Source organism: Numenius arquata, chromosome 15, assembly GCF_964106895.1.
Source record: "Numenius arquata chromosome 15, bNumArq3.hap1.1, whole genome shotgun sequence".
NCBI lineage: Eukaryota > Metazoa > Chordata > Aves > Charadriiformes > Scolopacidae > Numenius > Numenius arquata.
The window spans coordinates 13,031,486-13,047,015 of NC_133590.1; the positions used below are offsets into that span (position 1 = coordinate 13,031,486).

General features: G+C 38.1%; 1 protein-coding gene across 2 annotated transcripts; it reads left to right on the forward strand.

The window, feature by feature from the left end:
- Positions 1–14,536, forward strand: BUB3 (BUB3 mitotic checkpoint protein). 2 transcript variants are annotated; one of them, XM_074159016.1, is made up of 9 exons: positions 1–73; positions 517–654; positions 2,848–3,042; positions 4,182–4,251; positions 5,662–5,813; positions 8,926–9,084; positions 10,519–10,696; positions 11,048–11,264; positions 13,322–14,536. In XM_074159016.1, exons 2-9 carry the CDS (start codon positions 646–648, stop codon positions 13,329–13,331), a joined length of 990 nt encoding a protein of 329 aa, XP_074015117.1. In that variant the 5' UTR covers positions 1–73; positions 517–645; the 3' UTR covers positions 13,332–14,536. The 2 variants fall into 2 exon arrangements, with proteins under 2 accessions (XP_074015117.1, XP_074015118.1); XM_074159017.1 differs by lacking the exons at positions 1–73; positions 13,322–14,536 and having other exon boundaries at positions 646–654; positions 11,048–11,268.
- Positions 14,537–15,530: the final 994 nt, after the last annotated feature.

Below are 15,530 nucleotides of genomic sequence, written 5' to 3' on the forward strand. Positions count from 1 at the left end.
GGGGAGAGCGGGATTGCGCTTGCGCGGTGGAAGTAGTGGCGGTTGTTGCTAGGCCGCAGGCGGGAGCGCTCAGGTGAGGCCTGGGGCCGGACACCGGGGCTGGGCGCCGGGGCCGGGGACAAGCCCCGGCGCCCAGCCTTGGGAAGGTTGAAGGGTTTTGCGGGGTACGGTCGGGTCTGCGTGGCGGCGGAGCGGGCGCTGCGCTCGAGCGGGTGCTGCGCTCGAGCGGGTGCTGCGGCCTAGGGACGGCCTCCCTTCCGCCGCCCGCCCTCTCCCCGCCGTTGGCCTCGGTTCTCCCCGCCGTTGGCCTCGGTTCTCCCCGCCGTTGGCCTCGGTTCTCCCCGCCGTTGGCCTCGGTTCTCCCCGCCGTTGGCCTCGGTTCTCCCCGCCGTTGGCCTCGGTTCTCCCCGCCGTTGGCCTCGGTTCTCCCCGCCGTTGGCCTCGGTTCTCCCCGCCGTTGGCCTCGGTTCTCCTCCTGTTCTTGGGGCCTTTTCTCTCACTCTCTTCCCTCCGCAGCATCTCCGCCGCCCCAGACGTGTTTCTCCAGACTGCCAGAGCGAGCCTCGGTGCTCCTCGTGTTCTGCCGCTGCCAAGGCAGGAAGAAAGGTTTTCCGTGGCGTTGCGGGAAGCGGCCAGAGGAACAAGATGAAAACGGTACTTTTAATGCCTTCTTAGATAAAGTGCAGGCTGGTGGTCCTAACACTTTCTTCGAGCAGCGCTAGCTGGCTAGCAGAATGATGAATGAGCGTGCTATGTTAAGAGGAGCTATAAAAGCAATGATTTCTTATCTGTTCAGTAAAAATGAGCTTTTGGGAATGATGGAATGGCAAAGGTGCAGCCTGTAGTTAAGTCAGCCTGGCGGTTTCTGCAGCGTGCATCTTCCCTATAGCGTCTTCTTTATGAGTTATCTTTTGTGGTGCTTGAAAATTTTACCCGGACTTTGTTGTTTGGGGAGGGCATGGCAATTACAGTTGGGAAGCAGTCGCATTTGGGAAAATATGCAGAGCTCTTTGTGTGGTTTTTTTTTCTTTTCCGTTTCTTGAGTGACATGTAAAAGGTAGGATATACTTAAGTTCTAACATTCTGTACGTTTTTCTGGGTTAAAAACACTTCTGGGAGATCCTTCCAGGTTTCTGCTGTACGTAACGTTGCTTCACGGAATGCTGCTTGTTGATTGCTTTTGGGCTGGTTTGTAACTGTTGTACCAGGCGCCTTAAATCCTCGTGTTTGTTGTTTGAGTTTTCTGCCACAAGTAGATAATTAGTGCATCCAGCCTCATTCTCGTAGTTGTTCTGAATTCCTTTAGGTTTTGTGTCTTTATACATCCCTCTGAAATACTCACTGAGGTGCCTTTCACCGTTCAAAGTGTGACGAAGGTGCTGCCAAATTCTCTATAGCATTCGTATAGAAATACATGTGGCAAATTCTCAAGCGGATCTCCCCCCCGCCCCCCCAAGTATTTCCAAAGCAGAGCTAAAAAAGGACTTAAGGAAGAAGTTTTTATTTCCAATTCTTAAAATTCTTTCTTTTTTTTTCTCATTTCATGTTTAAATAGCAGAAATGCTACTCTGTGTTTATACAGTGGGTATATTTTTTTAAGGATGTCTTACAGATCACCTACCAAAGCTCCTACTTTGGAAATTTTTCAGTGTAAGAATGTGTAGTGCTCACATTATTACACAACTTGATGATTGTTCAGTTCCTGGCAAGTGCTGAACTCGAATAATAGTGCTCTAAATGTGAACCTTGTCCTAGTTCATCTGCTCGTTCTCTCTTGATTTATTCTCAGAGGTCTAATCTTACCTTTGCAGTTGTATGTACAAATTCAGGAGTGATAGTGTTATGGAAAATCTGAGCTAATTTACTTCTCTGCCCTTTCAGCATAAGGGAAAATGTGCTGTTAAGGCATAATGAAGCTTTAACAAAAGTTTTGGTCATTTTGTTAGTGTCCATATAATGAACAATTTCTTCTTTTGGAGTGTTTGTAAGATCTACGCTGTCTTCCTAGCTGAAACTTGCTGCTCAAAGTCTCTGCTCTCCTTTCAATTTTTGTGTATGTAACTAACCAGTCCTGTGACGTGAGCGCTAGTTACCTTCATGGGCATTGATCTGTCATTGAATTGATGATATTTTTATATCTAGTCACATCACATTTACATGTTTTGGTCTACATTTCATTACCCCGCAAAGCATAAATTTCCTTTCTTATCTGACCTTTAGGCTCCAGAAGGGAAAAAAAAAATAAATCTTGAAGCTGTTTCATTGGAAATATTTTATAGCACTTAGGGAAGCTGAAAGATTGGAAAGTTGCAGAGAGCCTGAAACTAGTTAAAAGATGATCCAATTGCACTTCTTGAAAGTATATGACAGTCATACCAAATCAGCGCTTTACGTTGGCGTTTTCAAATGAGATACCTTTCTCCCTGCATGTCTTTTAAAGTAACTTCTTGATGTTTGCAGTAACTTATAAATACTTACTTTTAAAGATATAGCCACATACACAGTAGCATGAGGGAAAAATACATTTGTAAGTAATGATATCTAGGCTTATAGATGATCATAATAAAAGTACACTTTTTGTACTGTTTATTCTGTGCCATATTTGATATTTAAATTTAAAAGCTCTCTATAGGGGGAGGAATTTATTGAGGTTCTGGACAGTGATTTGCATCTTGAAATTTAGAGAGTTTGTCGGAAATGTGGGTGTTCTGAACTTCTGTGTGAAAGGTAGTAAACTTCTCAGGTCTGCTAACCTTAACATGGATCGGTGACTGACTAACTGGCTAGGCTTATGTTCTTGTTATTACTAAAATTGTATCTGTGCGTTACTGTCTTTTTTTTTTTCAGATGACAGGATCAAACGAGTTCAAACTAAATCAAACTCCAGATGATGGTATTTCATCAGTAAAGTTTAGTCCAAATACATCTCAGTTTCTGCTTGTTTCATCCTGGGACACGACTGTCCGGCTCTATGATGTTCCTGCCAACACCATGAGACTCAAATATCAACATTCAGGAGCTGTCCTTGACTGTGCTTTTTATGTAAGTGGTTTTTTTTAATTATTATTTTATAGACACAGAGTGCTCAAGGTACATGAGAAATTGTCAGTCCCTGAAATCAAAGGGATGGTGAAATCTTACCTGAAATGTAGGTTCAAAAAAAATAGCTTACTTATGCCAATTATTATTCTTTTAATGAATGTAATTCTAGTCCTAAATACAGATATTTCCTGTGAAGGGTGCAGGCACTCAAGTAATTTACTTCTGGTGGAAGTGGTGGGCAAAAGTAATTTGAGCTAGTTTGTGCTGTTTCTGCAACGCTGTGGTAAATTGTGTGCGTGTTTCCTACAAAGAGTTGCACGGGTAGTATATAGCCAGAAATCTTTATTCGCAGTAAGCGCTCACAGCCACTTAGTGTTTTCTTTTTAACTTTCTCATACTTGGTTGTTTTGGAAACACGGCATTGCTCCAAGTGAGCCAGTTACCAGATACTTGATTTCTGGATTTTTTTAATGCACTGGATTTGAAATATGAATAGGTTAAGTTTATTGGTGCCACTTTCTTGTTTTGATTTTTTTTTTTTTTTTTTTAATTAGGAGGCTTCATTTAGCATCTTTTTTTGCATTGTATTCTGGCATGTCCTCCAGTGACTTGAATCTTGATGTGTAACTGAATGTTTTAAGGATCAGTTTAGATTTTTAATTCTACTCGTGCTTTTTTCTGTGAACGTTTTGTCGCATGGCTAATACCTTGCTGTGGCTCGACATGCAGGTTCTCGAATGGTTTCTAGTTTCCAAATTAGTTTTAGGAGGGATACACTTTGCTTGTATGGAACTGGGTTAGGTTGGTGGTCATTTAAAAAATAAACATTATGTGTTTTGTTGTTATAGAAATATGTTATTTGATGTAGCCTCTAACTGCCTTTTTTTTTTTCTGTTTAGTTTTACTTTTAAATTAAAAAAAATAAATTGTATAGCTCAAGGTGCTTTACTTAAACATATTGCAAAGCTTCTGTCATCTGCCTGTTTAGATCTGGGCCGGATCTTAACCCTTGTGTCTTTAATTCCTGACTTCCCAAAACTATTGAAATCAAGTCCTGTGTTATGAACCCGGGCGATTAAATATATAGCAACCAGGGAAACTTAAGGCATGTCATAAGGTGAAACTTTTTTGCTTTATAGGATCCTACCCATGCCTGGAGCGGAGGGTTAGATCAGCAACTGAAAATGCACGATCTAAACACGGACCAAGGTGAGCAGATTGAATTTTGTAAGTGGTCTCAGCAGCTGGCCTAAGCTTCAGATTTATATACTTAGATGAGTGGAGTATGTTTCAAGTTTTTTTAGTTGGGGGATATTTGCTTTAAATAGTAGCCGCTGTTGATTTAAGGTGTCAGTGCTCAGCAGTCTCCTATGCTGTGCAGCCCTTTCTTGTCACCGAGGCACTGGACAAGGCGGTGTTCCTCACTCTGTAGTTGAAGATGGTGCTAGAACACTTCTGGCAGCAACAGATTCAGCCCTTACGTTAAACTGAGGCTGGAAACTCTTCCCATGATGAATATGCATTGATATATTTTACACGTATGTTTCTTTTTTAGTTTTTACTTACCTTAAAGCGAAAACGGAAGGACGGGAAATAGCTATATATTGTCACACAGTTGATTTCAGGTTCACAGTGTATGTGACTTTATTTAGCAGAATAACTGGTGGCCCCAATAAATACCACCTAAAAGCATGGAAGCGTTTGGCTGTTTGCCAGAAAGTTTCGTAGACGCTTGTTGCAGGATGCCTTGAATTGGATTTCTCAGGATAATCCTGCTCTGCCATAGGCTACTGTGTCTCAATTAGGGGGAATTAGCTCAGCTGAACTAAAAATGAGCGTATTATTTTTCAAAAGTTTGTGGTTTAGACATATTTAGAATGATTTATCACATACGTGCAGAATGTATGTAAAGCTTTTGCGTTGTCAAACGTCATGGCCTTACGCTACATTTTTTTTCCTAACAGACGTTGCTTGAAAGTAGCACAGTTCCAGTGCCTCGTTGTGCAAAATACGGAGCTAGTTTGTCTGGCTGCTTTTGTGTGTTTGTGTGTTAAAGAGAAAAGGGAATCTCAGCCTGAGACAAACGTGGTCACCAGAACCAGCCAATAGCCAGGGCTCGACAAACTTGTGTGTGCACTAATGTTATGAAAAAGGTCAAATAATTCTGTTAGAGATGACTTTCTAGAAGTGTTTATATAAACGTAATATTTTTATTAATATATGACATCCCTTTCTTTTGTCATAATGTTAATATATACAAGCTTAAGTTGCTTTCTCCATTAGTGTCTGCGCCACAGGTGGTGATGCCATTTGATACTGAGCGCTTCTTTATACTTCTGAAGATCTCTCTGTGGCTGCCTGAAGTTGTTAACTTCTTTTCATAATCTCAGGAGACACAAGTTTAAATTTAAACACTTCTGATCTTGGCAAAAATTATGCTGCTGAAGACTGAGCTATCCTTAAAGGGACTCCTGGTGTATCGATACACCTGTGGGAATGTCAGAAAATAGGGTGTTTGTACTGCAGTAGTGGGTCCCTTCTTAAAAAAAATTCTTTATTTTACACATTCTGACTGTTTGTAGAGCCAATAAAGTTACAATATATTATATTTTCTTCCAGAAAACCTCGTTGGAGCTCATGATGCTCCTATCAGGTGTGTCGAATATTGCCCAGAAGTGAATGTCATGGTGACTGGAAGCTGGGATCAAACGGTTAAGCTGTGGGATCCTAGAACTCCTTGTAATGCAGGAACCTTCTCTCAGCCTGAAAAGGTACGTACGGGGTGCTGTGTTCTAGGTGATATGTTAAATAATACACCCAGCGGCTGGTCAAACATCACCACACAGGACACTGCCTTCAACTCAATTGAATTTGAAAAGTTAGGTTTAATGGTTTTTAAGCTGTGAAAATATTGCATTTTAAAACATCGATATTCAGAATATATTGTGATTTTTAGGTTAAGGTTTTGAGCTTCCATGAATAGGAGAGGGTAACATTTCTTAGCACTTGTGGTAGACCAAATTCCTATAATTTAAAACAAACTTGAGGAAGGAAAACCTAACAAAACCAGCATGTGAAATTGATGCAATCATTAATAATCCTTGGCTTAATTGTAATATGCACTATCAATTTCCTTAAACGCTAAGACTTTTAGATATAGCGAATCCTGGCAGTTTTGAAATGTGCATAGAAATACAGTAGGAGCCCCTTTACGTTGCCTGAAATAATATTTTGGGTTTTTTTTCCACTTATATTAAAAGGTTGAGCAGAATTGCTTGTATTGTAATTTATCTGTCGTTGGACTAATGCCTAGTAAATGCAGACATTCTGCTAATACTCAAATCCTCTGTGCTAATGAGAGACTATGAGAAATGAAGTAAAATATAATGTCTTAACCTTTTCTAATGGTTATATGGTGTGTTAATCCTTATACTGTTTGCAGTGGTGTCATTGAAAGGATTATAGAACAATAATTTTTGGTTTTTTCATAGTCTTCTAAGCACAGGCTGAGTTGCTGGATAATTTAACATATGAATATTTTTTTTCCCTATACTTTTTTTAAATTTCATGTAGCTCTGTCACATTGTATTATCAAGTCATAATTATGAGCCATCATTACATTCCCTATTGCATCTAAATAGCTATTACTTTTGTTACAACACAGCTGAATCTACTTCTGGCAAGACCTTTGTGCAGAATAAAGTAATTGCATTATTTCTAGTTTTGATTTATCGTTGTATGTAGCATGTAAAGAACTGTGATAAATTGCTGACAGACTTTCACATAATGGACAGCCACAGTGAATCAAGCCGCTTATTGGTTCAGCAAGGTTCATTATGTCATTTTTTTTAATGCTGCCTTTGATAAATGTGTACACCTACTCAACTGCATGACAATGGTTTCATTTGATTTATGATTGTGTGGTGTAGAAAGAATACTTACTGTACAGGTGTGACATCGGTTTGTAAAGGAGATTTAAGATATTTAATGTTCTGTATGGCTTCGTTTCCGTACGTTTGTACAAACACTTTTTATATAAAGTTTATTCATATTTTTGGATCAATTCTTACATCAGTAATGAAGGGAGATTTAAAAAAAAAAAGTCTTGTTGAAGTGTGTAACTACTCGACTCAAAGTTTTCTTGCCCTTTTTATATGTAGGTGGGATTTGGCAGTTGGGATCATCAGAAAGTTTAGGCAACTCCTGTGAACGTTAAAGACATTTCCCATCTTAAGACCTCAGTCTTAAGAGGGAAGTTCAATTATCATATTTGAGAGCAAGAATGCACGCTGAGTGAATGTGGATTGGTCAAAGGAAGTTTATTTACATACACACAGGTCTACCCACACATACACACTTGTCTGCTTAGGTTTTTTTATTAGAAATTGTTTGAAAACACAGTTTCTCCAGAAATGTTTATAGCAAATGAAGAGAAAAGTTGCTTTTTCGGATATTTCAATGCAGTTTTGCCAGAACCAAATAGCTTTATATTTGGCTTTATCAGAGAACCAGAAAGTGAAACCAGGGGCTTGAGTGAAACCGTACAAGCACGTGCCAGAAGTAAATGGAATCCTTCTGGCGGGATACCAGGTCTCTTACACTTGTGATTCTTGATCTGAGGTATATACAAGATCTGTTTCCTATGTATTTAGCTACATTAGATCGCTTTTGAAAAAGCTTATTTTTACAGTTTGCTTTTGTTAGTGACAGGACAGCTACAGGTGGCTGGATTCCATCCTGCTTGCGTATCAACTTGTAACTCATTTCATAATACACAGTTTTTACTGAACCTTTTTTCCTGTTCTCTTTTAACATATTTCCAGAATAACTGCATCCCAAGTAACGGTTGGAAACAGAACGATTCAGAATGATGCTGAATATTTTCATGAGAAATTTGATAAACGAAAATTAGAACCTCTGAGCCAATTTTTGGAGTAGAGTTGAAATTCCAAATGATAGTCTTTTTTAACGATGTCAAGCATATTGCTTCCATCAGTTTCACTTAGTTTTATTAAAGTATACAAAGTACTGTGGTTGTTTTTTTTTTAAATGATTTCTTGGCTATTTATTTCCCTTTATTAACATGAAGTTCAACTTGAAATATTCTGTTTAAAAAGAAAACCACATGATTACCAGATGGAGGAAAACCAAGAAGATGTGTGCCGTAGTATTGTAGGACTAAGCTGCAGGATCATGAATTGATAGTGGGGAACGCAAGCTGTGCGTACCAAGCAAAGATGATTTCCAGTATCCGTACCCTTTTTTCCCCCCGTTACTTTTATATCTCTTTTCCTCTCGCATTGAAATATCCAATAAGTTTAATGCTTGATATAATTTTTGAGGAAAACTCGAATAATACTTATTTCCCTTTTGAATTATACATAAATAGTTCTGCACATGTGTAGCATTTAGAACATGGGTAATACTAGAAAAAGGAAGAAATCTCAGGTGTGGAAAATTATTTAGATATTGCTGAGATCTGGACACTGGTAACTGAACATGCTTGACATTTAGAATTCCACAAGTATATATGCATATTGAATTTTTCTATTTTTGTATTTGCTAAATTAGTTATATGTAGTATGATGCTGCATCGGACTTGATTTTTTTCTGGATGTGCTAGGGTACAGAATTCAGGGTGAGCTTTTAAGTGCTACATCAGTGTCTTATCACTAACCAGCTGCAAACTACTGCTCTTTATCCCAAATTTGAGTTATGAATTGAAGCTAAAGACAGTAGCTATAGGCTTAATAGTTATAGTCTTTATTGTAGATGTCGCCTGTTTTGTTATTGCATATTGCTGACACTTTATTTTGTACAATGAACAACGGGTACCTAGGCTGATAAGTGTTAAATATTGTATATTTTTTACTATTTTTAAAGGTCTACACGCTTTCAGTGTCCGGAGACAGACTAATTGTGGGGACGGCAGGTCGGAGAGTGCTGGTGTGGGATTTGCGGAACATGGGTTATGTTCAACAGCGAAGAGAATCAAGTCTGAAATACCAGACCCGCTGTATCAGAGCGTTTCCGAATAAACAGGTACAGGAACCATGTCAATAATTACATTTCTGCTGAATATTCTTTAGGAAAAAATGGTAGTTTATTTTTCAAGTTTTCTGCATCTTTCATTTTAAAAAAAATTCTGGTCTTCAAAGTTTTGTAATTAAACTTTGGGAGGAGGGGAAAAAAAAAAAGGTGTTGAGGCTTTTTGTTCCAGGTTAACTGTTTTTAATAGTGTAGCTTAGAAGTGTTTGCCACTGACTCACCAGCATATTATGTTTTAGTTTTTTTTCTCTGTTTTGTGTCCTTTTTTAAAATAACCTATTTAATGCATCACAATGCTGATGTGTAGTTAAATAACAAACACTGACACCCCCCCTCCCCGAAGTTGCAGAAGAAGAGCAGAGGACAGAATTGGCAACCTTTATGCATTATAGCCCTGGGTCCTTCAGCAAGCTGTGAACAGGGGCAGGATTAAAACTCTATGAATGCCATTTATATATATGTATTTATTTATTTTTTTAAACTATCGAGTCTGTGTCATGCGCTCAAGAATCCATGATCCATTATCTAGGGGGAATTGTACAATTTAGGTGATCATACAGCTGTTCCATGTAGGTTAACATAGAGAAATACCACAGATACACTTTCTGAAGTAAAACAAGAAGGTTAGTTTTTTCTGCCTAATTTGGAGGGGAGTTTTCCTGTGTACATAGTGATGGTTACTTGTTCTTGAACTGCCATGAACGCTTTGTCCATTTTCAGTTCTAGTTGTACTAAAACAAGGTGATCTTCCAGATCGTATTGTATTATGGGTTTTAGAGAACCTCACTATAGCTAGATATCATTATGATCCTATTTCTGAAAAGATCTATTATGGGCTTAACTCTGAAGTTATAATAAGCATCTCAGGTTGCTCTAAGTCAGGACTGTAATTAACGGGATAAGTGAACACCACTTATAATCAAGTTTCACTGAAAATACTATTTCAACTTGAGTGATTAGTTGCTAGTATAAAGCTCTGAACTAATTTTAATGTAATTCTGAAACGAAATAGTCTTGTGAATATCTCTAATATTTGAGATATTTAGGCCCTGGGGGATAGGTGGGCAAATACAAGGGGTTCTTAACTCTTTAACATTTTTTTCCCCAAATCAACCTTTGTTTAGGTCTGCAGGTGTAATTAAAAGCTTTACTGTCAGCTTAAAACTATGGTGAAATGAGAATGGCTCAGCAAGGTTTTTTCTTTTTTTCTCCTGCATTATTACTTTTGTAGAAGCAGATTTTATTGATGATGCCACAGATCTGTGGTAACAATTAATTTCTGGTTGTACACAATTTAAGACTGTTTAAGTTTCATTTATTTGAATTTAGAGGGTTACAAGATAAATTATATTGCAGTCTCTTCTCCGGTTGTAAACTTCTAAAATGCATATTCTAAACTTCTAAACCCTTCAATTTTTTTTTTTGTAGGGTTACGTTTTAAGTTCTATCGAAGGTCGTGTTGCGGTGGAATATTTGGATCCAAGTCCGGAAATCCAGAAGAAGAAATATGCATTCAAATGTCACCGCTTGAAGGAAAACAACATTGAGCAGATTTATCCAGTTAATGCTATTTCTTTCCATAACGTCCACAACACGTTTGCTACAGGTAGAGCAGATATTTAATTTTTTGTAACGCTTGCATCAACTCATTTAGTTTTTATATTTAAACAGGTCAACTTTTACTTCATATGCCCTTTTTAAGCATTTAAATTGTATTTCTTGCAACGAACAGTTTTTAAATTATTTGCTGCAGCGAGAGTTGATTGCTTTGGCAGGGATTTTGGGAAATACTTGTTATGCTCTTTACTGAATTATGCAACTCTAACCCGGTGTTTTTACTTAATAAGTAATTCCAGGTAGTTTTCTCTTTTCCCTTTTTTTTTTCTTCTTGCTGTTTTTGAGTCTTGCCGTTTCCCCAATTACAATTTACAAACAGTTTTTAAACATTAATTTTCAGGAGGTTCTGATGGATTTGTAAATATTTGGGATCCGTTTAATAAAAAGCGGCTGTGCCAGTTCCATCGGTATCCCACAAGCATAGCGTCACTTGCCTTCAGCAATGATGGAACTACCCTGGCAATAGCTTCTTCATATATGTATGAGATGGATGACATTGAGCATCCTGAAGATGGTATCTATATTCGCCAAGTGACAGACGCAGAAACAAAACCTAAGTGAGTATGCTTCACCTGTATTTGAGCTTTTCTGAGCATTCATCCCAAGATTTATTAATTTTCCTAAATTCATGAATAGCATTATTGATGCCAGCAGATAGTGCAGCTTGACAGTAGGGTTGGTTTTGATTTTATCTTGTTCGCCCAAGCTTTCAATATCCGTAGGTTGATAGACGTCTGATGGATAAAATTGTGCCTAGTTGTTTAGTAGGAGAAGAATGTCAAACCCTTATCCTTTGTGAATAGGTGCTATTATATGAAGCTGTGGAGTTATTGCTAGCTCATTGCTTCAAGAATTAAGTGAAGAATTCAAGAATAATTTATTTGAGTAAATGTTACTGTGTTTGGATATTTAAAACTTGGAATTAATGAAATCTTTACACGCTGAGTATGCGCCTAGCTGTCACAGCCAGAAGTGACTGTAGATACCGTTCTGGGAAGGCTGTGTAAAGGCATGGAAAAGCTCTCTCAGTTCCCGTGCATTGGAGTTTGCTGCAGCCCTATGATAACACACTTTTCTATCATTGTTGCTGTCAAAATGGGACAAACTGATTGATGGAGGTAAAAGATTTCTGTTAAGCTCGCTTTGGCGTGAATGTTACATAGAAAAATTGCCGTCACAGTGCAGGATTGCACTGCTCTGCATTATGCACGGGAGCAGTTGGTTTTATTCTCAGATTCCCGGGGTTTGTCATTGCTATTTATTTTTTTCTAGTCCTCAAACTGTCTTACACTTTATCTGGTTGTCTCCATTATTTAGTATCTGAGTGGCTACGTAAATAGACACACATAAGCGATCAAAGTTCTTGAGTTTAAAACCTCAAGACCTCCCCCTTCCCCCCTCCCTCCCCTAAAGTGACTTGTATATTGTTTGGAGCAGCCATTTCATTGCCGTGGAGATGCGAGGTGGAAGTTACAGAAGAATAAATACACCATCTCTCACTTGGAGTTGTTTGTTTGAAAATAAATTTGGTACTCATGGAAAAATAGAACCAGAACTATTTCAGTATTTTTATCTGTATTATTTTATATTCCTCAAATAAAAAAAAATAATAAAGAAAACCCCAAAGATGAGAACTCAAATTTATTTTTAAAATCAGATTGTACTTTTACATACATTTGGGAAGGTAAAAAAAAAAAAAAAGAGGTGATAAAAGAATACTTGCTGCTATTGGTCTTGTAATGGTAAGAGCTACTTTCGGTTATTTTTGTTCATTGCTAGTTATGGTTGCTAATTCTGTAGATGCTTCATTCTGCCGTATGAGGAGGTTAATCTACAATTAAACAATATTTCCTCTTGGCCCTCCATTATTTTCTGAAACAGATGGTTCATCATTTCCTGGGCTGTTAAACACAGCAAGGTTAAGGTTAGACTCTTGGGAATCAGCTAGTTTTGAATCTTATTAGGCTGTAGAAGGAAAACTAATAAGAATACTCCTTAATATCATTTTGTGACTGTAAACAATTATTTATTAGCAAACAATTGATCCCAGAAGGGCAAATTGTTTGAGTCAGTAATGAGCTGAGAAAAGACAGAGCATATCTGTGTATTTGGAAAATAATTGTAACGTAATTGCAATGCATTTAGACAGGCATCTTTTTGGACCTGTTTCTATCTTTAAATGAATTTCTGAAAACATTAACAAGGTTTGTATGCTTTTCTGACATTTACAAGTTGCTTGTGCCAACCTTAGGGCACTAAGAATGATGCATATATTTTAATGTTACAGTACTGTGAGTCATCTCTGGCTCATTCTAAAAATAAGTTACTTAGGACAGAAGACTAATAGTTGTTTCATAGTGATCTTTTTGCATATTAATTTAAATCGCTTGGCATTTCTGCACGATGCACTCTTAAATGCATCAAGGTGGTGCCATATTATATAAAGAAAACTTGGCAAGATCAGCTTTTTGAGCACTAAATTATTATATATTGTATCTTGATACAAGTGACAGCGGTCTTTTTACACATTCCTGCTTTTGTGGACTGTTGAATGTTTTACCTGCTTATGATGACTCTGAATATTGCTTGCTGAAATGCGGTTTATTTATTTCAGGTCTACTTAGACTTCTGTTGCTACTTCTCTCCAAGACCTGCCCACCTGCTCCTAACAAGACTAAACTAAACCAGTAGAAGTGAGAAGAACAATCTTTGTACTGATGTTTTTAACGAAGAAATATTTGTTTGTATATTGTAGTATGTCTTAACCTGTCATTACTTTACTTGCCTGCTTATAATGTTAGTGAAACTGTTTTCTTTATCTGCTGTCTGCAGCTAAATTAGTTCAGTCCTGTAGGCAACCTTTATAAAAACTTACCACATTTTGTAGTACCTGATTATGAAAACTTCCAGCGGTCTCATAATTGTTCAATAAATATCATAGGTTTTTTGAAAACAAATGCTTTGTGTAACAACCTTTTACTGTTTGTGAAACAAATGTTAAGACCAAACCTTTAAGTTGTGAGAATTCTTGAGTTCTAGATCTTCCTGATGGAAAAATTTCTGAACCTTTTGTTTTTTTCTGATGAAATGAACTGGGAATTCCTTCATTACTGGGGAACATTGGCTCTCCAGGCAATGGTTTCACAGGGCTGCGAAAACCTAAAGCTGTGTTAGATGGGCTTGTTTATCTCAGTGGCTTGATTGTTGCTGGAGAGCAATTAACTGTTTCTGGAGGAAAGAACTTGAACGTGTGGTACTTTGCTTTTTTTCACATACTGCATAAAAGCCTAAAATTAATGATGCTTGGGAAGAATTGCGGGTAGATGGGAGCAAATGCAGTATCACCTTGGTAGCTGAGTGGTCTGTTCCAAGCCTGCAGATCCGACCTGGTAGCCCAGGATTAACACAAGTGGTAAGGTAGAAAAGAGGAGCCTCCCCAGAGTGGGAATGTCATTCTGGCCACAAACCCCATGAAAATATGCTGTTTCTTTGAATGTCTTGTGTGCCTTAGTGCCAGTTGGTAAGAACTCTAATCGGATTTTGTATCAGCCTCCTGAGGAATTTGGAGTTGGGGGGTGGGTGTGAGAAGATGCTTGAACTTGGACCAATTAAAAATTTCTTAGGAAAATGGTATTAGAAAAACAACTTGAACACTGTGTGTTGATTTTTTTTTTTTTTTTTTTTCTAAATGGGAATGTAGATCTGATCAAGAGACTAAACCTCCAAATCCATCTTCTGGTAAAAAAGGATATATTAATGCTGCACACTCTTGACTGGCTTGTAATGATAAACACTTTATGATTTACCACCAATAAAAGCCATCTCATCCAACGCTGTTTGCAGAACAGACTGTCAGACTGCACCCTTCATAGTAATTTGTGTCTGGGAAGTACTTAATATTTAAGTATTTGCTTTGTAGTGAATAGTGAGGAGGGACAGAACAAAACTCTGGGGGGCCTTATCAAAGATGATTAAGGTGTGGATATTTTGGAGTGCTGATTGGATTCACACTTTACTTCCAACTATTTCCATTCTGAGTTATCAGTGCCTGCCTAGCCAGTGGGAGTACTTTACGACCGTTAAGAAAACAAACTTGCTGACAACAGAAATAGTGACCAAGCGTTCCAAAGAAGGTGGTGATGGAGAGGAAGCTGAGCTCTGGGTGTGCAGAAGGCTAACAAACTTACCAGGTAGACATAGTAAATGAGTTGGATGTGGAATATTTTATAGTCTGTCATGAGTTAGATACGGATTCTTTGATAATAGAGACTAGTTTTGATAGGTTTGGAAAAATTAAAGATCTCCCTGAATTAAATGTGAATAATGCCCTCACTGCAGTAGCATCCAGCCTCTGTTCTGATAGACGTGCACCATCCCTGTTCCTTCCCACTTTAATTGGCTTTTTTGCATTGAGGGTACATGACTGATGTTGGGCAAAGGTTGAATCTTTGATGTCAGCTTAGGAAGTGGTGAACCCTTGGTGTTTGGGTGTTGTTTTTTGGTTGTTTTTTTTTTTTTTTTTTTTTTAAATTTGTTTGGCTTTTTGAGGTATGAGTTGATACGTAGGGTCTGAGGCCCAACCACGGGAATCAAAGGTTTTTGTGACAGTGACTTAGCACAGAAATAGTAAGCAAAATCCCTAGTTTGGGGAATAACTGTAGGTTGAGACAGCAGACTCTGTGTTAAGAACACTGTCAAGCATTCCAGGGTCCCGGACCACAATGTGTATGTGTGTAGAGGTTTAAATACAAACATATTTGTAGAGCAAACGTACACAATATCTTGTTTCTCTGTCTCTTCTTAGCTGAGAGAGTATAATGTTA

Bases quoted from the DNA above. Each gene is read 5' to 3' on its own strand.
- BUB3 (XM_074159016.1), top strand. The intron at 4,252-5,661 runs GTGAGCAGATTG...ATTTTCTTCCAG, and splicing joins CGATCTAAACACGGACCAAG to AAAACCTCGTTGGAGCTCAT. The intron at 9,085-10,518 runs GTACAGGAACCA...TTTTTTTTGTAG, and splicing joins GAGCGTTTCCGAATAAACAG to GGTTACGTTTTAAGTTCTAT.